At 57.4% G+C, this 26,887-nt stretch overlaps 8 protein-coding genes across 8 annotated transcripts; 1 reads left to right on the top strand and 7 right to left on the bottom strand.

Annotated features, from left to right (window-relative positions):
* Positions 1 to 319: 319 nt before the first annotated feature.
* On the bottom strand, positions 320 to 1,417 carry PLICBS_004246 (uncharacterized protein; the record flags this gene model as incomplete). The annotated part of the gene is made up of 2 exons (XM_018327031.1): positions 320 to 806; positions 861 to 1,417. 2 exons carry the CDS (start codon positions 1,415 to 1,417, stop codon positions 320 to 322), a joined length of 1,044 nt encoding a protein of 347 aa, XP_018174493.1.
* Positions 1,418 to 2,138: 721 nt separating this feature from the next.
* PLICBS_004245 (uncharacterized protein) lies at positions 2,139 to 5,108 on the bottom strand (the record flags this gene model as incomplete). Its single annotated transcript, XM_018327032.1, has 1 exon — positions 2,139 to 5,108. One exon carries the CDS (start codon positions 5,106 to 5,108, stop codon positions 2,139 to 2,141), a length of 2,970 nt encoding a protein of 989 aa, XP_018174494.1.
* A 3,353-nt stretch (positions 5,109 to 8,461) lies between these two features.
* On the bottom strand, positions 8,462 to 8,995 carry PLICBS_004244 (uncharacterized protein; the record flags this gene model as incomplete). The annotated part of the gene is made up of 4 exons (XM_018327033.1): positions 8,462 to 8,588; positions 8,649 to 8,690; positions 8,767 to 8,852; positions 8,921 to 8,995. 4 exons carry the CDS (start codon positions 8,993 to 8,995, stop codon positions 8,462 to 8,464), a joined length of 330 nt encoding a protein of 109 aa, XP_018174495.1.
* A 2,710-nt stretch (positions 8,996 to 11,705) lies between these two features.
* Positions 11,706 to 13,507, bottom strand: PLICBS_004243 (uncharacterized protein; the record flags this gene model as incomplete). Its single annotated transcript, XM_018327034.1, has 2 exons — positions 11,706 to 13,235; positions 13,298 to 13,507. The coding sequence occupies 2 exons, from the start codon at positions 13,505 to 13,507 to the stop codon at positions 11,706 to 11,708; spliced, it is 1,740 nt and encodes a 579-aa protein (XP_018174496.1).
* Positions 13,508 to 16,761: 3,254 nt separating this feature from the next.
* Positions 16,762 to 18,642, bottom strand: PLICBS_004242 (uncharacterized protein; the record flags this gene model as incomplete). Its single annotated transcript, XM_065600476.1, has 4 exons — positions 16,762 to 17,239; positions 17,305 to 17,800; positions 17,853 to 18,242; positions 18,636 to 18,642. The coding sequence occupies 4 exons, from the start codon at positions 18,640 to 18,642 to the stop codon at positions 16,762 to 16,764; spliced, it is 1,371 nt and encodes a 456-aa protein (XP_065456548.1).
* A 592-nt stretch (positions 18,643 to 19,234) lies between these two features.
* PLICBS_004241 (uncharacterized protein) lies at positions 19,235 to 21,202 on the bottom strand (the record flags this gene model as incomplete). The annotated part of the gene is made up of 8 exons (XM_065600475.1): positions 19,235 to 19,632; positions 19,698 to 19,980; positions 20,038 to 20,155; positions 20,223 to 20,319; positions 20,376 to 20,459; positions 20,521 to 20,713; positions 20,772 to 20,894; positions 21,095 to 21,202. The coding sequence occupies 8 exons, from the start codon at positions 21,200 to 21,202 to the stop codon at positions 19,235 to 19,237; spliced, it is 1,404 nt and encodes a 467-aa protein (XP_065456547.1).
* Positions 21,203 to 22,260: 1,058 nt separating this feature from the next.
* PLICBS_004240 (uncharacterized protein) lies at positions 22,261 to 23,166 on the bottom strand (the record flags this gene model as incomplete). Its single annotated transcript, XM_018327037.1, has 2 exons — positions 22,261 to 22,670; positions 22,731 to 23,166. The coding sequence occupies 2 exons, from the start codon at positions 23,164 to 23,166 to the stop codon at positions 22,261 to 22,263; spliced, it is 846 nt and encodes a 281-aa protein (XP_018174499.1).
* A 1,349-nt stretch (positions 23,167 to 24,515) lies between these two features.
* PLICBS_004239 (uncharacterized protein) lies at positions 24,516 to 25,896 on the top strand (the record flags this gene model as incomplete). The annotated part of the gene is made up of 5 exons (XM_065600474.1): positions 24,516 to 24,717; positions 24,963 to 25,039; positions 25,098 to 25,480; positions 25,540 to 25,834; positions 25,891 to 25,896. 5 exons carry the CDS (start codon positions 24,516 to 24,518, stop codon positions 25,894 to 25,896), a joined length of 963 nt encoding a protein of 320 aa, XP_065456546.1.
* Between the last annotated feature and the right edge of the window lie 991 nt (positions 25,897 to 26,887).

Genomic DNA, 26,887 nt, shown 5'->3' with positions numbered 1-26,887 from the left:
TGCCCGGCTGTAGCTGAGAGGAGTATGAGGGGAGTTGATTGTGTATGAGCACTGATACGGTGCAAGGATATTTCGTCACCAACAATTCACGACGATCTCGCGGCAGCTTATTTGTTCGTCAATAATGTCACGGGGAAACAATGACGAAGGAAACACTGGTGGAAAAGCCCATGCAGGCATTCGTTGGGCGTCTTGATGGTGTTTTTACATTTCCATGATTCTCATCTTTCTATTCGATACAATAAAAAAGAGTCCAACTCAGGAGAGGAGTTGCTGCTCTGATTCCGCCCACCTAATGCTTCCCGTTTCCAAACCCTCTCTACTTCCGCCGGTTCTGGTTCATCATCAGGATCTGCACCATGCGAACAAAAATGTTCAAAAAGTCAAGCTCCAGCGAGATGCTCTCGTTGACCGGGTCCCGCCGCACGATGCCAGCCTGCGCCAGCCGCGCGTGGTGCAGCACCTTTTGCACGTCGTAGAGTGTGAAGCCGCCAAAGACGGCAAGACCACCGTACAGCCAGATGTTCTCGGTGAACGCCAGCGTGCGCACCGCCGTCGCAGGGACCACAAGCGGCGCGAGGCCGGACATGGCGACGATGGCGGCGCCAGCCAGGAGCGGGCCGCCGATGTAGAGGTACTTCTCCTGCTTGGCCGTCGCGCCGACGACCGACAGCGCGCCCATCATGGCGACGGTGTAGAGACCGGCGCGGGCGAGGAGAGGACCGGGAACGAATGCGAGGAGAGGAGCGATGAAGGCGGCCTGCGTGGCGTTGAAGGCCGTCCAGAGAGCGTACTTGGGAATGTAGCTGTTCAATGTTAGCATCGTCATCGCTGCACGCCATTGAGAAGCCGAGACTTACTTATCCGGTGCGATGGAGCGCGTGCCAATCATGGTGGCAAAGCTAAGGGCCAGGCCACCGAGACCGACGACCCACGGGTTCGTCACCATCAGCCGATAGACGAAGCCCGTCTGCACCATCTGCCTGGCCGTCAGGCCAATGATTCCGACGCCCAGACCCGTGTGCAGGAACGTGTTGTTGAGGTACTCCCGCTCGTACACGGGCATGCCGCCATCCTCCCTCGTCTCGCGGTTAAAGACTGCATTGATGGCGATGAGCGTGCCGCCGAAGATGGCACCGCCCACGAGGAGCTTGCGCAGCCCCGCGCCGCTCGTCACCGACTGCGGCCGGCTCGCGACCTCCTGGTGGTATGCTCTCGAGGCGCCGCGGGAAAAGGCGTTGCGCGCGGCCGCCGACGTGGTGATGCGCGAGGTGAAGAAGCCGACGGCGGCGCTCGGCTTGGCCGGCTGGTGGAAGCTGCGCACCGGCGCCGCCGCCCGGAACGCGCTCTTGGTCAGCTCGGGCAGCCGCTGCGCGACGCGCGCGGGCCCCTGCCGTATGCTGAGCGTAAACGACATGGTGTTGTGATGCGATCCGCTGCGCTTGTCTGTCGATGGATGCTGGGATGCGAAGAGGGAGAAGACGAGGCGATGACGTTGAGGGGTCTTGATATGTGCCGGCCGCCGGGTGGAGCTTGGCCTAAACTCCGCGTCACGTGCGTGCTTACCAACTGCTGGACGGGAAAGGCTGCGCTGCGCCGCCCGAACGCCGCGCCCGGCACAGAATTGGAACCTTCCAGCGCCGCCGAGCTTTCAGTGGGAGGATCCACCCAAGCGCCTTCCAACTTATCGTCTTGGGTGCAATGAGTCCCGGCCCTTACTTCCGAGCCCTGACTGGCTTGGAGAGACAATGTTGGATATACCGCAATCGACACCTGACCAGTAGACAAACAAGGCCGCTATACGTGGAATATCTGGTCCTTGTAATCATCCTTGAAAATTGTAGCTCAAGTCGATCTTGCCCGACCTAGACTCATAGGTACGTAGTAACTATAGCATACAATCTCGCCCGCCCACAGCGACGCATCAACGACGCCCATAAATGATAGCGAGCACCCGGTACTGTGGCAGCAGGGTATCATGTCTCGTTGCCCCCTCTATTCCACTAGACCCCGTGAGTTTCCCATCCCCTGCAACGCCTATTGTCGCTCAAAGCACCCCAACCCAACTCCAGTTGCAAGGACTCCCCGTGCTCTCTGCAAATGCAAACCATCCAGATGCAAAACCCCAGATGTTGTCGTCATCTCAACCCCTCGGTGCCCTTTTCCACGATGAACCGCACGGGTTGCTTCGTCCGCCGGCCCAGGAATCCCAGACTGGACCGTGGCATGAAGCTCGGCGTCGTGAGCATCGCCACGCTCATCGTCTTGGGCACCGGTATTTCGCCGATGCCCTCCTGCAAGAGCGCAGGGGATAGACCCGTCGTTAGCACAGGCTTCGCCGCGCGGTCGTCATAGCCCCATTTTGCCAGGCTCCCTGTCCGGAGCCACGCCTCCAAGTTGCGGCATTGGCTCACGTCTGTCCACCTGAGACGCGAGCAACCGCGCAGGATATTTTCCAAGCCCGTGCCTGTGACTCTGACACAGCCGCGAACGCTGAGGCCTTCCAGCTCGTTAAGGTGCAGTGCGATGCTCTCCAAGCTGCTGTCGCTCACGGCGCTACCGCAAAACGCGAGCCGCAACTCCTTTAGCCTTGGCAGCCCCAGGGCCACCACCTCGGTCGACGTGTCGGACAGAGCGCAACAGAACGAGAGATCAAGGTGCGTCAGGTTCTTCGCCGCGTTGACGAGTGCCACGATGGCGTGGTCGGAGAGGTAGGTGCAGTCCGCCAGGCAGAGGTTCGTCAGCTTCTCGAATCTGTGCTGTGCCCAAGTCTGGAACCCCGCGTCCGTGATGGATGTGCATCGTGTGAGAGAGAGCGACTGTAGGCGGTTGGCCGCGTGGGCGGCAAGATGCGCCATCGATCGGTCAGTGATGTGTTTGCAATACGACAGATTCAGCTTCTTCAGTCTCGGGCACCCAAACACGGTTCCTGGCGCGGGCGCCGCGTGCTTCGACTCGTCCTTCTTCGCGTGCTTCTTGTCCTTGGCGTGGCTCGACGAGATGACCACACTCTTGCTCGTCGACGGAGAGGCCGCCACGACCCAGCCAACAACCCGGCCGAGAAGATTATCGCCAACCTTACGACAGTTGCTCCAGTCGACTTCCTCGAGGACTTTGGAGTTTTCGCTCATCTCGAGAATCTGATTTGCGGAGACGTCCCACACGGACCTCATGCGCCACTGCTTGACATTCTTGCCGCAATGCTTCCAGAGAGCCGAGAACCCCTCATCCGTAATATGGAAGCAGTTGTTGAGATTCACAGTAACGGCTCGGCCCGCAATGAAGGGGCCGAGATATCGGATAATGACCTCGTCGCCCACAGAACGGCTGTAGTGTGACAAGTTCACATTGTTGCACACGTCAGGAGACGTGGACAAGATCTCGCGCCAATGCCTACTGACTATGCGCAGCTTCATAAGCTCGCCAACGTCCAAGTGTTTGAAGATTCCCACCAGGACGGAGTCAGGCAAGGCAACGCTAGAAGACTGGGACTGTGGCCGCCGCCGCAATGTCTTGGCACGCTTGACGCGCACATCTGTATCCGGCGGTGAGGGAGCGATGGGAAACCTTACGGGGCTTGTGTCGATTAACGAGCGTCCGCCGTGTTGCAGGCCACTCGAGTCCGTCTGTGGCGTGGGTGGCGCAATGGAGTGTCGCCGCCGGTTCCGTAAATTCTCCATGTTGACGCTCAAAAAGGGGTCGGGGTCCTTCGGTTCCATGATGTCTGAGTCGTCCTTGCTGGGTGAGGCCGGCATCGACGGAGTGGTGAAGGTCAGGTTTGGCAGTGGGCCCCGACCCGCCGTTGAGGGCGTGACGGGATCCGAAGCTGCCTTTTCGCTCGTGTCGGCGTCTGCCATGTCAACGTCCTCGTCACCAGGATGGCTTTCGAATCGTATTCTCGCGGTCTGCTCCACCTGCGAACGGATATCCGGCGGACAACGTTGCCACAGCTCTTCCAAGGCGTTGCCCGGGACCATCAGGCATTCGACCGTTGTTATTGATCGAACCGTCGCCGTCCGGCCGGGCGAAAGTCCAAGGCTCGCTACCTCACCAAAGTACTGACCAGACTTGAGACGTGGTCGAGAATAGATGGGAACGCCTGTTGACTGATGCTCGCTGCGCTCTCGAGGTTGCTCGTGGATCACCTCGGCCTCTCCTTGAACGATAAAGTATATTTCGTTGCCGGGGCTTCCTTGGCGGATAATGTCTGTGAATGGAGGGTACGTCTTGGGCTGCACGCTGAGTCCCAAGAAGTGAAGAATATCGGGTGGCAGAGTCGAGAATAGGGGCAGCTCCTTAAGTGTTTTCCTGATGTTGACGAAGCCACTTCCAATGGCACTACCTGCGGCCGGGTCCTCAATGATGCCGGGGCTGGGCGATTTGCGTTTCTTTGAGTTGACAACAGCGCCATCCTTAATTACGCCACTTTCGCCTTTCGACACCTCGCCAGGCGCGGCAGCTCGTGAGGCAAGATCGCCGGTAGGGGACTTTGTACTGACGCCTCCCTCGAGGCGCTTCTTCTTGAGAAGATTAAGCCGCTCTTGAGCTTCCTCGAGAATGGCGCGCTGCATGTCAGGGAACTTGGGCATGACCAGCTGCAAGTCCTCCTTCTTAAGGACGACCAGGAGGCATTTGGTCCGGGCGACGATGGTCGCCGTCCGGGGCATGTCCATGAGGACGCCAATCTCACCAAAGAAGGCGCCGGGCTTCAATTCTGCGTAGACGGCCTCGCCATCGCGCGACGTGACGGCGACGACGCCTCGCACGAGCCAGTACATGGCCTTGGCTTCATCGCCTTCGGTGATGATGTGGTCGTTGGGGCCGTGGATTTGCGGTTTAAGGTGGTTGCCGATGGCGACGAGGAAGTCCTCCGGGGCGGACTGGAACAAGGGAAACGACCGGATGCGCTGGACTAGGTCCAGCGGCATGTCTCGAATGGTCGAGGCTGCGAGGGGGGAGGGCCGTACCGGGCGAGCCGGATTAGTGTCGACGTCGAAGGAGCGGATGAGGGATGTCGGGTCGGTCAAGGTCGCGGGAGAGGCAGCCTGCTGGTGGTGGGCGAGCGCCCGGTAGGGCGACGCCGAGCCGGGGGAGCGCCCGCGCCTCATTGTCGGTGAGGAAGTGTCGTGAGGCAAAGAGGAGAAGAGGCGGACAGTCGGTCGAAGGGCTCAGTGTAGTTGTGACAGCTGACGACGATCGCCCTGCCCTGGCCCCGGGAGCGAAGGTCAGTTCGCTGACGGGCGGGCTATTCTTAGTGGGACACGATCTGGCACGGTCCAGCCGGTGTCGCGAGAAGGGTCGCTTCGGACGTCTGGAGCGTGTGCGCTCGTGGCCGGGCGACGCGCGCGAATCGGCGGCGCAGGCTGCGTCGGCCGGTAACGCAAGCAGCCGCGGTAGCACGGCTGGCTACGAGAGCACGCTCAGTCGCTCACGTTGCGGCGGCGGAGTCGACGGGAGATCGGTGGGTAACGAGTTTTCATGCCCTGCCCTGGCCTGGCCTGCGCGCGCGGGATCGGGAAAGCAGACTGGGGTCGGAGGCGCCGCAGCGCACGGTCGCCGCCTGGCCGAGTGCCTGGCACCAAGAGTGGTGGTGGTGGTGGTGGTGGAGGTGGCCTGTTGGTTGAGTCGCGGCGCGGAAGGCGAGGCAAGCATGCATCCAATGGTGTCCCAACCAAACACGCACGCACGCGGGTAGCGGAGGGATCTCGTGGCGGAGAATCCCAGAACTGTCGCGCCAGGTTGCCGTCCGGTCGGGCGATGGCTGACCGGGTCGAGGTCGATATGGAGGGGCAAGCGGCACGATCGGTCGGTCGACCCCTGCAATGCCGGAGCCAAGTTTGATGATTCGCCGTATTCAAATACCGCCTCGTGCGGCACTGCTCAGAAGATTATCGGAGTGCCCGATTCGCGACGCCGAGCGGCGAGTCGAGAAACACGGTCACGGTCGCGTGCGGCGGCGCTGTATGGCCGTTCTAAGGTAAGGAAGGTAGTTAGCAAACTAGCACGATGACGCCACAGCTGGACGGGACGGATTGATGGCCGGGGTACCTCGCAAGACGGCAACGGAAAGCGCGGGCGGCGTAATACCGAATGGCGGTCTCGGCTGCGGCGGAGGGGACGCAAAGGTCGGACGAAGCGAGATAAGAGGTGCGCCGTCGGGATGGAAGGAGAAGGCAACTATGCCAGCGAGTGTGTGCGGCGGGAGGAGAGGAGGGCAGGCCAGCGCTGCGAGGGCGGATGGATGAATGGATGGAGGAAAGACGGAAAGCTGGTGGCGGAGGGTCCACGAGACGAGCGAGAACGGTCAGACAGACGGACGGAACAGCTCGACGATGGGAGACGTGGGGTAGCTACCGTGCTAAGCTAGCTCGCCTGCAAAACGCCGTGATTGACGCAGCACCTCACAGTGGAAACCAGCCCCCGGCAAGGGAAGTGGGTATAAGCCGGGCGGGCAGCGCCGCTGGATTGGATCTGCCCGCCTGGGCGATGCTGTAAGGTTCCAGGTTGGTGCTGTAACGGTGCGTTGCAGTGGGTTGCGGGCGCTGGACCTACCTAGGTAGTACGTAGGGGCAGCCGTAAGCGGCCGGGGGAGGCGACGGGAGCGCAGTGAGCTTCACTGGAGCACTCCACTGTAGGTGCCCGCCTAGCGCATCGGGTGGGGTGCAGGGCGGTGCGCGCTGGTGGGGATCTGGGCTTTGGGGCGCGGTTCCATATGCTATCTTAGTACCTACCTTACCTGCAAGGCAGGCCGCGGTCGCCTGCACTCGCATTACGCAGGGGTCAAGTCAACTCAAGCGCGGGCAGCGAATTGAGCGGTGGGAAACGCGATCATCAGCAGGGTCAAAAACAGCCCGGCGGGCTGACTCTCTACTCTGGCGGTGCCTCGTAGGCTGCGAGGAAATGTTCATATGGAAGCGAAACCAAGGCGGGCCCGCCAGTGGGTGAGAACTGAGCTCCCAGCTGGAGGGTCCAGTGATGGACCCCGTCATCGGACATCAACGGCGTCGGTGACTGCCCGCGCGTGGCAAGGCATTGAAGACGCCGGAGAGAGCGAGGGACGTTTCTGTGTCCACACTGTCGGCAACGCGAGGGCAGCGCGAGGGTAACGCGAGGACACGGCGGTACCGGAGACTCCGCATGTCGCTGACACGGGCAGCAGCCATGCGCAACGAGGTACGAATTACAGAACGCGGCCCTGAAGGACGGCTGTACAGTCCATCCGAGGCCCGGAAACGCCTGACTCCGTTCAATCGTGTCCACGCCGCAGTGGGCAGCAGGCTCGTCTCGCTTCCGCCCAGCCCCAAATGAGGCATTGGACAGTCCGTCTGTGCCGCCTTGTCCTTTATTACTCCCGTCCATGTGACGTTGAACGAGATATGGCAGGGCCCCCCTTCCTTCAGTCGATGCTTGATGCTTGCGGCAGCCACAGGGCCAGTGTCCTGCGTGGTCAGACTCCTCTATCAACAATGGCCCGGCGCGTAACAAGATGGCAGGGAGCATGCACCGGATGCAATGAAAGGTCGCCCACCGGTGCTCGTGGGAAGACCTGCCCCCTCAAACGAAGTACCTGGGATCAGGATTCAGGACTGAGGCTCGAGCACCGGCGCCGGATGACGCTGCATGGCGCCCGCCTCCCAGGGACACGAAAATCGCTGTAAACACGTCGACGACCCCCGTCGTTCAGTTTACGTAGTGTCCAACAGGGGACACCACACAACACGGACAGCCGCGGCGCACGGGCCGCCGGGTGGACTCTCCGTCAATCAATCTCTCACCCGCGAGCGGATCAAGCAGCCACCGGGGGCCGGCGGGCATGGCATGGAACATGCTGTTGTGTCAGGACTAACCCGAGCGTCTCGCCGCCCAGACCCTGCTTCGCGCCCCATGGATCGCCCTGCGTGATGCTCGGTACAGGAATGGAAGCCCGGTGGAAAACTCGTCGAAAAAAAAAAGACAAAAAAAAACTCGCATGCGCCCTGTGAGCTGAGCGAGACGAACGCCAACAAAGGCACCAAGAACACCACATGCATGCACGCCGCGAATGACCCCTTGCAGCTCGGCAGCTCTCCGCTCCACTCTTTGAGAGCAAAATAACAACCTCCCGGATGCTGCACCATTGTCTGGCCTCAGATCTGTTTTGTTTCCTCGTCCCAAGAACGCCATGCCAACTGCGTACCTTTTTGATCCTCTCACTGCACCATCGCGCCAAAGCCACCACAACAACATCACGTCTACGCGTAGTCACGGGCCGACGCGGAATCTCGTCACCACAATTTAGTGTCAATTCAACAGACTCCGCTACATTCCCAGGAACGGCTGGCCAGGGTCGTCGTGGCTGACACCCCTCCCACATGTTGAATGTCCAACGGCGCAAGCCCCCATGCTACAGCGGTTCTGAGGCTCTTCGTCGTTGCTTGTGTCCCCCGCCACGACGCAACCCTCTCAATCACACGCCCACGACTTATACCGGGTAAGGGAAGATGCCGATGCAGTTGACCGAGCCAGGGTTCTCCCACGTAGACAACTCCAGACACCCAGCCGTCGTATCGTAATCCTTGCCCTCGCCGCCGCAGACCTCGTCGCCGGCGCTTCATCGAACTGGTCAGTCATTTCTGCCCCTTATGAGCGAGATTCCGGTGCAGACATACCCGTAGACAGTGCACTTTCCCGGGGCAAAGAAGGAGATGGACCTGTTTGTGTGTTTTTGTTGTCAGCAACTTGGCCGATCCGAGAGACTGGAGCCAGACGGCGAGGGTTCAGCCATACAGGAGGCGAGAGACTGCGGTGCAGGTGGAGTTATCGATGGGGTGCCAGTCCTTCGTGAAACAATTTGACCCGGCGTGGCCACTGGCCTGGCATTTTGTTCAGCGGTCAAGCATTCTCAAGTCTTGTCGAGCTCGCATTGTTCCGTGGTACGTACAATGGGAGCCTCCCTTTGGGCGTTGACCGACGCGGCGGCGGCGAAGAGAAGAGCCGATATCTTGGAGAAATGCATGTTTGCGAATCAGCGAGCCTGGCTTGTAGGTTGGGAAGCGTCTAGTTGAAAGTAGTCAAAGACTTGAAGTTCGAGCTGTCTGTGTCTGTGTTGGGACAATTCAGGCAGAGAGGCAGGCGTCTACCCTCTATTTTATACATCACGTACTGACTGCGTGCTTCGGCTTCACGCCCAGGCCCGGCTTGTGGCTTATTCTGAATGGCAGCAATGCCCTATGCAGCTGTCGAACTCATCACGAAAAATGACACGGCCCGCAGCAGTCGGTCGGCCGTCTCGAGACCCGATGCCGCGTTCCGCCGAAGGTGTAACATCCAAGCAGCACGGTCTCGCAGCATGCTTCTTGTCTAGTTGGTGGTACGCCTGGCATGTTGGCGAGCTGACATGCGGCCGAATCACTCTCATCACACCTCGCAAGATGTCTGATCTGGATCTGCAGCTCCTCCGGCTGTGACGGCTCTGCGTAATCCACATGTCTGCACGACGACGCTTCACTACTGGCATCCCGTGGCCTCAGTTCCTGCAAAGACATCACTTCTCATGTTCTACAGTACCACGGGTAGGATCGTTATCGATAGCTATGCGTCGAGCATCTTGTCGGACTTGTGACTCTGACGAACCACGCCCTATACGGAGGCCTATAAAACTTGTCAGCTGTAACGATATTGGTATAGTTGACGCTACGTATGCTTTGAAGCATACAACGACCCCTTGCAAGAGCCGCGGAGTTGCCTGATCGCTTCCCAATGCCTCCAGTGCCACGCACTTCAGAACGCCAATAGGAAGGCATCCGGCTCGTCGCCGCGGCATAGGCATGGCATGAAGTTCATGGCCACTGGGCGCCACCCAGTGAGGGCGGCTTACAGCCAGCCACCACCACGTCCAAATCCAATACGAGATGCCGACACGCTTCGCATTTTGCGTCCGGAAAGTTCCGGCGTTGGCTGCTTGTTCAACATGCATCAATCGCTTTCTCTCATCGCTGTCGCACGTCGAGCTGCCAGAAAGCCTTCCGATAGACCGAGACATATATCGGAAATGAAGACTGTGTCGGCCTCGTACCTGGCGAACCTGTCTCGGACGAGGAACCGAGACCCCTAGCCCCCGAGCACCCGCGGCCGATGTGCCGTCGACTCGGCTTACACCAAGGTCAAGCAAGCAAGCCACGTACCTACATCGTAAGACCAAGGCGTGTGGCGACTCCGGGTGTCGTCGCGCCACCAACCGTAGCGGGCAGTCTGTACGGCCGCATCTGAGACCTGCCGCTTGACTGCCGTGTCCTGGTCGACAACAATGCATGCACGCGGGACAGCCGCCCCCAGCCAGCCTCATTGTGCCACAAAACGAGCCGAACTACCGACGGCGCAGCAGCACCCTAGGATCAATACGTACATACGTACGCAATTGGCCAGAGTGGACGAGTCTGCTCCATGATGGCTTCGCTCTATTCAGTAGCTGTTCACCTCCAACATAAAGGAGTTCGTCAACTTCACAGCGGGTGAGCTTCAAATGTAATCATGGCACGTACAGCCTGCGCCTACAGCAGGGTTGGACGTCTTTCTTTCTGTGCGTTTCTTGGGGGGACAATGCCAAGTCGAGACAGTTCAGTCACTTCATCCATCTGAGCCCGCAGACTGCTCGCATGTGTGGTTGATCCCAGACATTTGTCCCATCCGTGGACCAGCATCCGCGCACGGTTCAAAGAGCGACAGCGGCTCATAATCAGTCCCGAGTTTTGTTACGATGGCGGAAACAAGCTTACACTCTGCCAATCGAAAGACAATCCGATGCATGAGCACAGCTCCCTCCGCCTTTCGCGGTCTGTGCCCGTAGCTCACAGTACAGTCCCGTCAATGTTACAAATCCCTGACCCTTCTGTACGTACGTTGAAACAACACGAACCCTTCATTTCGGTCTTCACACGCTCACACACAAACTGCGCGCGTCTACGCGTCACTTTCCCACACCGAGAGACAGTGGCGCTGCCATTCCCTTCCCTCCCGTCTAGCAAGACCATCCCCATCACATCCGCACGCCATCGTACAAACAGCAGCAGCAGCAACACCCAGATCGATCTGTCCCCTCCAGGGTCCTGATGCGCATTGCATTGCGCACAGGCGCCGGGTACGTATCGGCGAACAAGCTTCTCCCCCCTTCCGGGCGGCCGCCCCGAAACACCAGGGGTCATCCCCGCAGATGCGAGATCTCGCAAGCCCTCTCAAGCCTCCGCGACTGCAAACCCTTGCCGCGCCCGGGTACTGCCGGGCGGCGGCCCAGCCAGGCCCCGTCGTCTCAGGATGCTCGCGCTGCGGGACCGCGGGACCGAGGCTCCCTCCCATAGGGGCGGATGCCGCCTGGCCCTTCAAACATGCTCGTCAACTGGTTGTGATCGACTGTACGCTTCTCACACAGTTACGGTGGCCACCATTGTAGATGTGGTTGCTCAAAGTGCCCTCAGCACAATGCAATGACATTATGTTCAAGATGAGGCTTCCAATACATGCTCGCCGCATGCCCTCAAGACAATTGCTCTCCACGGGGTTAATTCGCCCGACCGTTCATATACCCAATCTATATGGCACAAGCAGCGACTCCGGATCCACGTCTCGATCTACATACTCCGCAGTAGCTTCTCCGTCTCAAAACCAATATTTTTGGCTCCTGAAACTCCAAAACAACCGAAACGCCGGGGTGACGAATCCGTTTCCTTTTTTCACGAGCGTAAAAATGTCTTGAACACCTCCGAGTTTGTGCACTCCTCGAACGGGTACCCGACCTCGCGCAGGAAGCGGGCCAGGTCCCCGGCCTCGTCCTCGGGGCAGGAGATGCCGGCAAGGACCTTGGCAACGTCGCCGCCGTAGTTGCGGTAGTGGAACAGGCTGATGTTGAACTTGGGCCGCAGCGTCGTCAGGAACTTTTCCAGCGCGCCCGGCCGCTCGGGGAAGCTGAACATGTACAGCCTCTCGTTGGGCACGCCGGACCGCCCGCCCACCAAGTAGCGGACGTGGCTCTTGGCGAGCTCGTCGCCCGACAGGTCCGTCACATTCATGCCGTCGCCCCGGATGCGCTCGACGAGCGTCTTAAGCTCCTCATTGCGCTGGGAGGCGGGCGCCGTCAGCGACAGGCCAATCATGATGTTGGCGCTCTCGCCCGTCGCATATCGGTATGAGAACTCGGTTACCGCATGGGGCATTATGCAGTCAATGAGCTTCGCGAAAGCGCCCGGGCGCTCGGGAATGGTCACCGCCAAGAGGGCTTCCTTGCCCTCGCCCAACGACGCGCGCTCAGCGACAAACCTCAGGCGGTCAAAGTTCATGTTGGCGCCCGAGGTCACGGCGATGAGCGTCCGGCTCGGATCGTGCGATGGCCGCTGCGCGACGTACTTCTTCATACCAGCGATGGACAGGGCACCCGCCGGCTCCAGGCCCGACCGGGTATCGTCGTACATGTCCTTGATGGCGGCGCAGATCTCGTCGGTCGTCACCTCGACAACCTCGTCTACAACGTCTTGGGCAATGCGGAACGTCTCTTCGCCAAGGGTCTTGACAGCCGCGCCATCTGCAAACAAGCCAACGTCTTTCAAAAAGACGCGTTCGCCCTTTTTTAGTGACTGCGCCATGGCATTTGCGTCGTGGGCCTCGACGCCGATGATCTTGACGTGGGGCGCCATTCGCTTCACGTATAGACCGATACCGGCGATGAGGCCACCACCGCCACAGCAGCAGAAGATGGCCTCGACCTTGGACATGTTGACCTGGCCAAAGAGCTCGTTGCCGATGGTGCCCTGGCCGGCGATGACGTACGGGTCGTCGAAAGGCGGGATGTTTATGAGGCCGTCCTGCTTCTCGCGGCGCGCGCACTCCTCCTTGGCCGCGTCAAAGTCGGCGCCGTGCAGAACGACGTGGCCACCGAGGCGGGCGACGTTTGTGTGCTTGATGCTCGGGGTGCCCTCAGGCATGATGATGGTGGCGGGGATCTTGAGCTTGCGCGCCGAAAAGGCGACGCCTTGGGCGTGGTTGCCGGCCGAGCAGCAGACGACGCCTTTCCAGCTCTGGGCGGGGTCGAGGTGAGCCATCTTGTTGTAGGCGCCGCGCAGCTTGAAGCTGAAGACGGGCTGTGTGTCCTCGCGCTTGAGAAGGACATTGCACTCGAGTCGATTGCTGAGGTTGACGGCGTGGGTCAGAGGTGTGACTCGGCAGGCCTCGTAGACGCGCGAGGTGGCGCTCGCAATCATGCGCAGGTACTAATGGTTTTCTCGTCAGAACGATGCAGGCCATAATTTGGAGTGTGAGCCGGTTCGCGCACGTCAGGGTAGCCGTTGGGAAGCAAATAGTCCTCGGGGACGAGGGCCTTGATGCGGTTGCGCTTCTCCTCCGATGGCGGCGACGGGTTGATGCTGTACTCGGTCAGGGCCATGCCGCCCGTGGGCGTCTCGGGGCGAGAGTAGCCATTGAGGCTCTCTTCGGTGCCGTTGGTCGCCAATTGCGCCGTCGGAACCCCGTTGAGCGACGGCATTTCGATGTTTGTTCGCGCTGGAAGAAGGGAGGCGAGTTGCGGAAGAGTTGGAGGAACAGAGTTGGAGCTCCGAATCGGCGGCGGTGACTGATAATGGCTGGACGCACCCATGGCCGCCCGATTTTCTGGTGGCGGGGCAGAGTCGTTCGGTACTTGGGCGCTGGGCGGGAACTTGCACAGGGGCCCGGTACCCCCCACCGTCACATTTTATCGCTGTTCAGTGTACATGCCCACCCGGCTAATCTACCGTCAGTGGATGAAATGACAGCGAGTTGGACCCGCCTGGCGCTCCCGCCATTCAGCATGTGCTGCAAGGTCAGCAGCGAGGTCAACAGGCCCGGAGCCGGATGGTCGGCCGCCTGTCACGGCGCCGCCGAACAGGTATTTCGTGTGCAATGCTGGGTCATCGCTTGGCACGTTCATGTCCCTCTACTGTACGAGACCCTCAATCAGTTTTGTGGCCGTGAAAATGCCATAGTAAGGCCATGCCTCTCGTTGAGTACAGCACTATAACTGCTGCCCGACTCTGCCGGAAGCGGCAGCGATCTCGGGGTCCCGCAACGCGCCCTTGGAAGCGGTCAACAATCGGAGCCGGTCGGCGGAGACCAAATGTGACCTGGCAGCAACCGGTGGGGGTCTTTCCTTTGATGCGACCACCGTCCCAACTGGCTGCAGGAACCGCATGAGAGACGGTGCATTGGGCCCTGTCAATGGCCAGGCGCGCCCTGCCTGCAGCTAATATCCTGGGCCATCGGGAAAGGACGGGCAGCGTCGCAGCAGGGCGTGGAACTTGCATCTAGCACTTGCGCTGCGTGATGGGAATTTCCGGGCAAACGGTCATCGGCATGGATAAGTCAACATTCTTTCGACATGTGCTCGTCTTTCAAGCTGTTACTGTACGTGACTGAGAAACCGGCCATGCGATTCAATGATGCAGCATTAATCTATTTTGTATACGTCGTGGGAATTCCCTGGTTGCCTCGGCACAATCTTCCCCTGCAGCTACCTCTTCGCACTCCTCTGAGTCCTCTCCAACTCCTCATACGCCGGTGGCTCGTCCGCTGCTGGCCCTCGGTCGCGTGTATCCCCTGCATCCATGTTCCTGCTCTCATACTGCATTGGCCTGTACATCGGGGCCTGGTACATTTGTGGCTGAGGCTGCACCTGTGGAGGATGGACAACGACCGCGGGTGGAGGAGGCTGACTTCGACTCCCACAGCAGCCACCTCGACGATCCATCCTCCGCGCGCAGCGCTCTTCCCGGCGCATCTGCCTCTCGAAACGTCGCTCCGCCTTGCGTTGGTGACACGACGAGCGGTAAGGCTGCGGCGACGGGTAGCTCTGATAGTAGGCGGGTGTGCTATAGGGTACGCCTCCCTCGGTGACGGGGATTTGTCGTTCGTTGTGCTCCCTGTCGTGATTGCCGTTGGCTGCCTTGCGGGCAAGACCGAATAAGAGGAACATTTTGGCAGTAGTTTGACTGTGTGTTTTTTTGTGGACGAGTTAGTCGAGAAGCTGTCGTGTAGTGCACTCGGTGTGATCTTGAGTACAGGTTGGGGAGTGAAGGCAGTTTTGGTTTGATGGATGAGATGAATCTGTCTCGACTGTGCTGCCAAAAGCAACTTGAACAAGTTGAAAGAAACATTCGACTGATGCTACGCTTCTCGGCACGCTTCTTATACCTGCCTCTTCATCGAACGTCAGCCCCCCGACATGGCGTCACCCGGCACTTCGATGCGAGTCCGAGCCACGATGCTCAGCCCCGGCGCCGCCGCCCCTTCGAAACGCTTCCCCGATGCGGTTTGGCTGCCGCCGACCCACCCCGATCTGGCCTGTGGGAGACCCCGGATCGGCGGCGCCTGTGGCCATATTGTTACGGGCGACTCGCATTCGCTTGCTGCCACTCTGGCAGGGGACGGTCTTCTCACAACGCAGGCGTACCACCACGTCATGAGCAGCTTGCACAGGAGACAGGATGTACATTCCCCATGGGGATGTGCTGGCGGCGTACATAATACCTTAGACCAAACATTTGTCACCAGTCCACAGCACCCATGAATTTTGTTTAGTCTACCGCTGATGTCATACTCACAGTCATATATAGAGTGAACCAATTTGGACACCAGTCATTCTCTACGCAGCCACCACTGGTCCGCGGCTGTCGCTGCTGTCGCTGCTGTCGCTCACGGCGCCACCGCTAGCTCGACAGCCTTTCACTTCGTGGGCAAATTGAAAACGACTCTTGCCTCGATGCCTCTGCTATCCGTCAATGCATGAACGAGCGTTCGTACTGAGAGGTCTGCGGCACAACGACTGCGTGTGCTAATCAGTCATCCCACTATCTGCATGGCTCGGGTGCCCTGCCTGTGCACTGCATCCATCTCAGTTGCGTACATGCTGGAAGTGCTATGTAGCCTCGACAATTGGAGCGATCCGCCGTCGCAAGTACCATTTTACAGCGAAGTAAGAGAGTAGTGCGTGAATCACATGAACTCACTACGCAAATTGTGACGCTCTAATTTGAATTTGCCTCTTATGCAACGGACCGGTAAAAAGAATTATAAAACCCTGCAGCTGGCTTCGTAATGGAATGCACAATTACAACACAAAGTAAAGCGAAGGCCGTGCGTTCTGAACTCCATACCACAAAGTCATCATTATTGTTCCAGAGAAAGGTAGGCCGAGCGACAGCATCCCTCCTAGATCGTCAACCCTTTCCCCTTCCTTATTGCACACATGCCGACTAAACCTCATATTCCTACACAGAGAAGTGCAAGCAAGCAAAGTCAATATGCGGATTCATACTATTTTCGCCATCATCGCCCTCTCCGTGTCCGGAATCGAGGCGGCCACTTGGTGCAGATGCCATCGTGGCAATTACGACACCGTGGATCGCGACACGAAGTCTGCGACCGAGAAATGCTGCAACAAGTCCACGATTGGAGGCAACAAAATGACATGGAGCGGGACCACATACCGGTGCCGTTCGGACTCCAGGAGTATACAAATGTTCAACTGGTGCTGCAGTGAGCATTCACTTCAGGCGCAGTGCCGTAACTGAGCTACCTAGGCAGCACAGCTCCGACGCCAAAAGAGTACAACGGGAGTACTAGTTATGTTTAGGCAACGCAGCCTTGGGCGCAGCGTTAGGGGAGGCATTAAGGCTGGTCACGGGCGTGGAAAATGCGTGTTTGCTTGGTTTTCATAAATACTGGCATGATACCTCAAGAATAAAAGGCTTCAACTCCATAATATTACACTTTCAACTTGAAGCCGCCGCTGACAACCCTTTGAAAGAAGCGGTTTGGATCGTAAGTCCTGGCAACGCGAGCCAGTGCTTTGTTGATCTCCTCTCCATAGCTCCCGATGGGGTCCTGCCAGGCAGCTGCGTAGTTGAGATACTTGAATCCGACTTTGTTCCCGACTAGTTCCTGGACCGAGCCCGTTACGCTCTTGATGGTAGATTCGACAAGCGCTGACTCCTCTTTGTGAGACCAGTAGAATGAGAACAGGACCAAGACATTGTCCTTGTGAGGTGTGGAATCTGGCGCGAACGGGAAGGAATTTTTCGGAGCATTTGCGCTTGGAGGCGGAGGGATGTCTTGGAAAGTAAGGACGCTCGTCACATTCGGGACCTTGGCGCTCAAGGAAGTCGTCGCATCTTTCCATTGCTTGTAGATTCGCGGCAGAATGCCTGGAGCCATACGGAAGCTCAATGTAGAGTAGGAAGCGCTGGTCAAGTCAGTTTTTGACCGCAGCCAGCCTGAGAGAGAAAGAGCATGCCGTAGCAAACATACAATTGATCCGTGGGCTGGAACTTCTCGATCTCTTCTGCAAAAGCAGACGTATTGGAGATGCGCATCGTATTCGCTGTTTGCGGTTGTACGTCCGAGAAGAATTTTAACGCGCTGGCATTGACAACCGACTTTGTGTAGAACATGTTGTTGGTGCTTGAAAAGGCCTTGAGGGCGCCAAAGTAGACAAATGTCTGCTCGATTTCGGCAAAGCCGTCGTAGGGAGCCGCCTTGAATGACTCGAACGCGGCCAGCTGCGCCGCGTCGGCAGAACCTGGGTATTGGATTGCGCCGCCCCAGTACTCGGATTGTACGTGGGTGACGAGATCGAACCGGGTGACGATTCCAAAGTTGCCTTGACCTCCTTTCAGAGCGCGAAACAGGTCGGGATGAGACGTCGCGTTGGCGTTGACGATGGCGCCGTTTGCGAGTACGACCTCCATATTTACGACATTGTCGCACCCGAAGCCGTATTTAGGAGAGAAGAACGATAGGCCGCCTAGGGAAGTAAGTACAGAGAATACGGGGACAATATGGATCGGGCGATCTACCTCCCGTGAGGAAGCCTCCTACTCCTACAGAGGCCACGCGAGCTCCAACAACTGTGCGATTAATAGGGTCAAGTGTAGCATATACCTCTCGCCAAAGGGCTCCTGTGCCAACTGAGACGACATCGTCATTAGGTCCTTGCAGTGCGATCTTGTTGAGGCCTCGTAGATCCAGCGTGACGCCAGAATCGGTATTCGCGAACCCCCGGTTCGGCGTATGTCCACCGCTTCTTATCGCGACCTGATTGTTCTCGCGCACGCCCAGCTTCTTGATGATCTTGGAGACTTCAGCTGCATTGGTCGGCGCGACAATGCACTTCGGGCTTTGGCGCGAGTTGAGGAAGAAATAGGACGAGATCGAGGTCTTGTACCCCGAAGAGTTGGGTAGCAAGACTCGCCCAGGAAGCAGCTTGGCGATGTCATGGCATGCGCACGTCGCTAGCACAACAGGCGGTGATAACAACAATATTGCGGCAAGTAAAAGAGTGTGCAAAGCCATTGGCATTGTTTAAGCTTGCCAACGCGCGCAATCGACGGATCAGGTCGCAAGATGCTTTGATTACACCAAAGAGACGAAGGAAACCGGCCTGGAAACCCAAATTCGACACCAATCGATCATCGGGGATGTTGAGGACAACATAGCCCGGCCAAACAGCAAGCCTTGCCTGTGCCACGTCGTGTAAGTCCACAGCACCCAGATCGGGCAGTTGAACGACAACCGCCTCACAGGCAGCTCACAATACTGCTGCGTCATGGTCAGCAAAGTGAACACAACGCAGGGCTGACTCTCCATGTACGAGACATGGATGTTCTGCAGTCTGCCGTGCCGGAGGATTTGGTGCTTCATCGGGTTGGGGGCGGGTTTGGGGGCCGCCGCTGGAGAAGGTACTGGTACTTCTTCGATCAGGACTGGATCTCAAATCGCGCCACTAGACTACCAGGGTGTCTCATGCAGTATTTTAGGTGCCTCCAGCGAGGCATGCAGCCAGTGATGAGCAGCGCTCCATTGGTTGGTGCATGGGGCCAGCGCCGTCTCGGCACGGAGGGATGGAGGCAATGATGGCAACTGCCAGGGAAGCCGACGCCGCTCATGTGTGACGGCGGCCCATGCTCTCAATTTTGCCAAACGGAAAGAAAGGCGTCATGTTCAATGTTGTCTTGAAGCAACAACGGCAACAACGACAGCAACGGAAGCAACTTGAATGGTAGAAGCTGTAGCAGCAATGCTGCGTAGTAGAACAAGTGCATGTCCTTGAATAGCTCATCTCGTCAGATATTTCTACAATCCATCGTCAAGATAAAGACTCAAGCTAACAAAACCTTGTTTCTACATGTGCTCATGTTCACCGCGTCAACTGCATGTGCTCTCCACCTTCATGCTCCCATCATCGCTCTTTGAAGACAATTCGTGTCGTCTCGTACGGCATCGTAAACGTCTCCCACGACCACCTCGTCCGCGCATTCGGGTCTTCCAGTCTCATGTCGTACCTTGAGATCAGCGTAGCCATGACCATCTTCATCGCAAGCGACGCATGAAGACGGCCAGGGCATGCCAGCGACCCATAGCCCCAAACGGGGAAGGTTTCAGACACCTCTGTAAATTTGCGTTGACTTTTGCCATCTTTTGGCAAGAATCTCGTAGGGTCGAACGAGTTCGGCTCCGCATACGTCTTTGTGTCGTGCATGAGATCATACGCCGATACGCAGACGGTTGCGCCCGATGGCACGGATAGAGAGCCGTGGGCGAAGCTGTGGGGTCCCAATGCCTTTCTACGGATCGCAACTGTGACAAGGGTTTAGTTCCTGCTACCGCTGGCAACAGTATATTGGAAAATGGGGGACTCGTACGTGTATCGAGCGGTTTCAGTCTCACAGTCTCCTTGATGAAGCTGTCCAAAAGAGGCAGTCCCTCCAAAGTCTTGTAGTCGAGTGTGGAATGTTGCTGTATTTCCTGACGGAGTGCTTCTTGCCACTGAGGTCGTGTGCATAGCTCTATCATGATGAAATGCAGGTTCATCCAAGGCTGATGAGCCGCGGCAAACCATATTCCTAGAAGGGACTGGGACAATAGCTCTGGGTTCCAGTAGTCGCTTGACTCGGTCAGTTCAGTCATGTTGTGCATGATGGTGAGCTATGTGTTGCAGATCGTCAGCTATATAGGCTTCAGACAAGGGATGGGAACACGTACATATTTGGTCTGGTCTGGCTCATCCCAAGTTGAGCGGCCTGGGCCCATGCATTCAAACAATCGGCCCTGGATCAAGTTCATTGCCTCGCCGCGCTTCGTAAGAAGGGCATGAACAACACTGATTCATTGCATCAATATTTAGCAAAGGACTTGGGCTTTGTGATATGGGTTGGCTGCCGACGTACGGTGACATAAATGCGGGTGTGATTTGGAACGCGCCCATGCACTTGACCATGTCCTGAGGGTAACGCAGGAGTGCTTTGGAGAATGCCTCATTGGAAGCTATACAGCAAGTAAGTCACAGGACAGGAATTCGGAGGCAGTGGTCCGTCACTTACACAAGCTTTCACCAAAGAACATGAGACTCATGAGCCTCGAGGCAAGTCGACGGACCGTCTGCGCGACCGGCAAAGAAACGCCATCTACTCCACGCGTCAATTCTACAGCCAACTAGGGTAACGCTTAAAGCATCGAGGTACGCACCTTGCAACACACGTGCCTCGGCAAGCTCGCGGCTCAGACTGCTGTCTAGCCGGGCGACGAGGTGCGGATACAGGGCGTTAAGATGCCCAGGTCCATTCACCTGAAGAAGTCGGCCGTACAAACGTGTTCTCACCACTTTATGGTCGCTCGTATTGTGCTGAAGCTTGTTCATGGTGTGCTTGAAGCCAAACATCTTGACGCCGTTAGTTGACCCGAATAAGTATTGGCTGGCAGAAACAGGGCTAGCTCACATCGGCATACACAGCTCTTTGAGAGAGGTTTGGTGCTTCGCTAAGCTCCGCAATCTGTTGCTTCGCGGACACGATAACAATTGGGTTTGCTGGCTTCCATGGCTTGTAATATTTCCCAGATTGCTTTAAGTCGCGTCATTAGCGGCCTGGTAGTCTCTGCATGCAACAGCCGTGCGAGGTGGGGTCACTTACATAATCGCGGACTATCGTTGTAAGGCTGGAAAGGAAAAAAGCGAAACCATCACACAAAGGATGCAAAAGACTCTATTCACTAGATCAGGACACGGCCATGTCGATACGGCACTGGGACATGCGGTACTCACCTGGCATGGCCCGATCTCGTTATAGAGATGTACCAGAACGACGAGCAGGAACAGTACCAGCTGCACCTTTTCGTCGGAGATGACCGACTTGACGTCCACGAGAGACATGTCTAAAAGCGCAATTCGATAGTGCTCCGTAGTCACAAGAGCAAAGGAAAATGAACGTTCATCAAAATGGTAAAGCTTTTCGACTATCACCCTGCGATGAAGGTTTCGTTGCTCTGAAAGTGGGAAGCGCAAAGGTGGCTCTGATGTGAATGTCAAGTAGTATCAATGTAAGACACGGGAGGCGTCAACGGCTTCCGCGCGCCAGTCTGCCTCATTAGCCGCGTCATGGTTGCGGGAAAGGCAGACAAGTGCATGCATGGATAAGAGTGGCCGCTGAGCTGCTTCGCCTACTGCCTAGGCCCAGGTCATGCATCGTATCTTGAACATCGCGCGCCTTGTTGGATGGAAGGCATGTCAGCATGACCGCACCGTGAGACAGCATCGTCCTATTGTCAAGCCAGCCGCAAGGGAATGCTACACTGCAAGTTCAGCCCCCAACCCTCCCTTTCGATGTCGGGAACAAGGCCAACAGCAAGCAACTCGCATTTTGGCACCAATCATCATGACCACGTAGGCAGATGCACGACTACGGGCGGCGTGTGAGACCTACCCCATGGAGCAGTATCCGGGCTGTGTGTAACTGCATTGCCGAGACGTTATGCCGATGTAGCTTTGGGGCTGGACGAGGTACGATGCGCCGCCTGTCCGCGAGGAGTCGGAGAAGCCGCCGTATTAGTCCTAGCCTCAGCCCTCCGGTCTTGTGGCAAGTCATCACCAGCGAGTACCTGCATGTGAAGCCGCTGATAGGGCGATGGCTTCATGCAGCCGTGAAGCCCAGGGTGCAGGCATCAATTGACCACGGTCCTTCGGGATCACATGATAGCATGGCTGTCGTCGTACGTCAAGGCTTCGATGTAATGAGTTGAGCGAACGTAGCTGCAGATCGGTGGCCACCATGGCGCGTATGAACTCCCAATCACGGTGATGAGCCCGTCGTCAATTGCAGTCGACTCTATGTCGCTGCTCACTATGTCATGATGGACAGAATGACTGGCTGTGGCGAATCGATAGCGATTCCTTTGACTACCCCATGCCTCTTCCAGTAGCCGGCTCAACGTCTATTCCTTTGGTGGCAATGCATCCAGCCCTGTTCCCATGACTGCTCCGGCATCCATGGCCGACTGCGGCACTGCGGTTGCCGTCGTGCCCATCCGGACCTGCTCGACGTGCACGCCACACCAGAATTTACCCGTGGTGCGCTTGACGATCTCATCCACAACTGAGGTCGCATATTCCATCGTCTCCATCCTGGGCATGCCGTCATTACCCTGGGCTCGGCTCACGAATGTGTCCTCGATGCTCTTGTAGAGCGACCCTTGCGGGAGCTTGACGTCGCCAAAGTATGTCTGGCCCATCGACTTGACCCCGCCCGTGACAACCTCCATCACGTCGACGCCGAAGGGAGCCAGCTCGAGGCGTAGCGTTTCCGCGACGATTTCCAAGCCCCGCTTGGATGCAGCGTACGTTCCTACGGAGCTCCATGTTAGTGAACGCGGGGTATTGGAGCTCAGTAGGTGTCTGCTCTTACCCATATACGGAATGTTGAGATAACCGGAGATGGAGGTTACGTAGACGGCGATGCCTTTGGCCTTGATGAGCAGAGGGGCAAACGCATGGGTTAGAGCCATCGGGCCCATGAGGTTGATCTCGAAAATGTTCCTGACCGCGTCCAGGTCCTCGTCGAGAATGGGCATGAAATGATTGCGTCCGGCGTTGCTGATGAGGCAGTCCAGGGTTCCGCCCGTTTTCTCGGAGACGGCCTGCACGGCCGCCTTGATGTCGTCCGACTTGACGACATCGAGCGCCAGGAGCGTCACGTCGGGGAGATCGCGAAGGCTACCCATCTTGGCGGGGTCGCGGGTGGTGGCGAAGACGTGCCATCCGCGCTGCTGAAAGAGCACTGCCAGCGCGGCGCCGATGCCGCCGTCGCTGCAGCCCGTGATCAAGACGGTTTGTTTGGACATTTTGATGATGGCAGCTGACGATGCAAGCTTCAGCCCAGTGGACCGACAAGTCCTAGATTTGAGGAAATGAAGAGGCTGAGTTCCTCCTGCGTTTGATCGGAAGGCCTTCGATGTTTTGCTTGCTCAGAATATTGAGCGGTTTGATGACATATCGAGGCGGGGAGACGGCCTTATTGGCGCCCGCTCGCGGGACGTGAAGTTGTTGGTTGTTGCTTCCATCGCACAGAGGCTGTGACGTTGATGCATGACCTGCAGGCAACCGAGTCTCAGCCTACCGACCTGTTTCGGCTCCCCCCAGTGGAGAGGCATGGAGAACCTTACAGCCGCCATCCCCGCCGGCAGTGGTCGCTGTCTGCCCTGCCCGCGGCACAACGGAGAGAAGCTGTTTTTGGCCCCGCGATTCAAGACGTTTCCCGGATGCTTCGCCGGGATCTGCACCCGCAGTCAGACACAACACACGGTAGTGCCCGGCGTGGACCATCCTTCGATCGGCAGTGGTGTAAGCGACCGTGGTGCCCTGCGGGTGGGGGCTTGTGAGTCAGTACTATCAAGGTAAGGCCCAACTCCAGTGATGTCTTTGCACTGCCAACGCGCGTATATACTGATTACGTCGTATTAAGCGCTACGTGCCCTATCGCCACTTAAACAGGGCGGGGGCTTTACAGTTTGGGGGCCAAGACACCGGGAACGGCTGAGGCGTCGTGTTCAGACGAGATGGTGTGCACACCTTCGGAGACGTAGCGCGCCATCTTGCTGCTCATCTTGTTGCTCTGGGCTTCCTTGATCGGGAATATGACCCAGCCTCACTCCTGTTATACAGTGCTACGCAGCGCAACTGCGTGTTGCTGTTCGATGCAATAGCGCGGCTATCTTCGGGTGGCCACCGGACATTCCATTCTCAGGAATACACACCGTCTGTATCGCAGCTGAGATGATTCGTCATGGACCTCTGGTCCCCTGTCTTGGCGGATGGGGAGTTTGGGTAGCATCTTACGGGTGCACTCATGCAGCATTCCCCAGCGATGAGACTTGCATGAGCATCCGCCTCTGGTCGGCCCGCATGTGCTCAACCAGAGGACACCCTTTCGCCTGTGGCCGGTCTGGCGTCAGCCACCACTTCATGTCCCAAGGTCTTTGGTCGTTGTGCTCCGACCATCTTAGATACCGCCCAGCCTAGATGACCCGTGCCGTCGGCTCTGCCGTCCGCATCCTCCTCAACTCCTCTTCGGCGGGCTCCCATCTTCTTGCCTCCACGGTGCCTGTGCCTTCGCGATCCGCCAGACTTTTGTCAAGCACCGACGCCATTCCAAACCGATCGTTGTGCAGCTCCGTCGAATTTTGTCGGCATCATGTCCTTAACGCCGGAGCAGATGGCGCAGACGCCCGCGTCTAAGCCGCCGCCCGGCGTCGTCCCCAACTTCGTGGACCCTCCCTCCGGGGCTCCTGTTCTGATTGCGGTCGGCACGGTGCTCTTGGCCATCATGCTGGTATTTGCCTGCATCAGGTTCTACGTCAAGGCCTTTGTCCGACGCAACGTGACTGCTGATGACTGTAAGTGGTGGTTCACGAGGAGGCTATTCGGTTCGGTATGCCACCACGAGAACTTTGCTGACCGGCGACTGCAAATTAGGGACCACACTGGCCGCCGTTGTTAGTTGTCCTGAAACCGGTTCTTGATCATATCTGACGACCGTATTAGATAGGGACACTGTGGTATTATGCCATATGTATCCATGGTAAAGCTACGCTGCTGCTTCGAGGATCATATCCGGAAAACTAACACTAGATGTATCTAGCGGTCACGGCAGCAAAGTTCGGCACACACATGTGGGACATGTCTGTGGCCCATACCCTCAGCGACGATTTTCTAATTGTAAGGATCCTTGACCCCTACAGAAGTATTCGCATGGGAATTAAACAAATGATACCAGGCCAGCTTCTTCTCCAACTGGCCCACGGGCCTCGTCTGGGCGCTCGCCAAAACGTCATTCTTCCTCATGTATCTCCAGATCTTCGGGCCCCTCCCTTGGCTCCGAATCTGCGTCTATATCGGACTGTTCCTAAACTGGGGCTTCTACACGGCCGTGATCGTTGCGAGCATATATTACCAGGCCCCGAACCCCGGGCAGACATGGCAGGAGGGCTTCCTAAACGATCGCTACACTAAGAGCTTCAACATGACCATTCCTATTGCCTCTGGAAGCCTGTTCTTGGACACCTACATCTTTGTTCTTCCTCTCATTGCGGTCTCCAAGCTGCGCCTCAGCACCAAGAAAAAGATTGGCGTGATGGCCGTCTTTGCCACTGGGTTGATGTGCGCTGCATGCCCCTCCCCTTTCCTGTGTGTGTCTCGTTCTAACTTTCGCTCAATAGTGCATGCGTCGCCTCTTCGCTAAGCATATACTTCAAAAACAAACTGAACGCTCGCCTCGACGACTACACATTCTGGATCTACCCCGTCCTCCTCATGGCCCTGGTGGAAATGTGCGTCGGGATCACCTGCGCCTGCATGCCGTCTGCCGCCGGCTTCTTCAAGAACAAGGCGAGTCACGGCTTCAATACGTGGAGCACCAACCCGCTCAGCATGTTGCGGAGTCTGCTCCGGTACGGCAGGCAGAGCAATGCCGCTGAGTCTCTCGACAAGTCCTGGGGGAAACATGCCACCCACGTCAGCTCGGGAGCGAGCGATCATCATTACGATGATATTGAAATGGGGGCCGCAAGCACTGAGGAGCTTAGACCGGGCACTGGTCGTGGAGAGATACATGTACGCCGAGATTTTCATGTGGGATAGGGCAAAGTGATACACCTCGGTGTGCCGGGAGTTTTTGTTTCCTTTGCTTACTTTTAGTTATATTCCTTCGGGTTTTATGTCTCATCGTCTTTCTCGTTAACGTGAATGAGGGACGAGATATCTGGACCTCAGCCCCCTTATTTACATGTAGCCCTTACTGTACGGATCAGGGTCATATAAGGCAGTAGAAACGAGAACAAGGATAGCAATGAGAGCAGCAGCCACAGCCGCAGTGATGGCGGCAGACAAGAACGAAAACTGGTATCCAAGCAGCTTCTCTCATGAATACGACAGCCTGTGGACTCGGATTCGTGGCCGTCTCTGCAGGCGTGCGGCTTTCTCGCGATCAGTAATGACTTGGCGAACATCTGCCGAGCTCAGAGCTCAATTTTCTTCTCCGTGTACCGTTGCGTTGCAGGAATGCGGCATGTAGCAAGTGCGGCACGTCATTCGCCGAGGCAGAAACAAGCCGCATGATCTAAAGACAATAAGCTGCATGCGTACATTTCCCCCGGGATGGTGAGATACAGGCAAACAGGTATCGGTACTTGCTGACAGGGAGGGCTGAGCACCACGACGTCCCATTCTTCTGATCCAAGGCGCTTCCGCACCCGATAAGCAGGGGTGTCGGCCCTTGGTTGCCAATCAGCGAGCCAAGTCCAGCCCCCAGGTCTCACAAACCGCCGCTTCGTGTCGGGCGTTTGGTGATCTGCTGGCAAGGCTCAAAGAACTGCAACGGCCTGCCCTGCGACTAATACACGCTAAGCCCGTGGTGACACGGCAGTTGGGGCGAGTCCGAATCGATGCACAAGTCAATGGAGCCAAGGCTCATTGAGTGACTCTCATGACCCCAAAATGCTATGGCATGTAGTGAAATGTAGTAAAGTAGTAGGCATAGCCGTAGAATTCTCACTAAAAGAGGCGTGC

This window comes from Purpureocillium lilacinum, assembly GCF_023168085.1.
Source record: "Purpureocillium lilacinum CBS 284.36 DNA, scaffold_3, whole genome shotgun sequence".
Lineage (NCBI taxonomy): Eukaryota > Fungi > Ascomycota > Sordariomycetes > Hypocreales > Ophiocordycipitaceae > Purpureocillium > Purpureocillium lilacinum.
The sequence above is the reverse complement of the archived record's forward strand: the minus strand, read 5'-3'. Positions and strand labels throughout refer to the sequence as shown.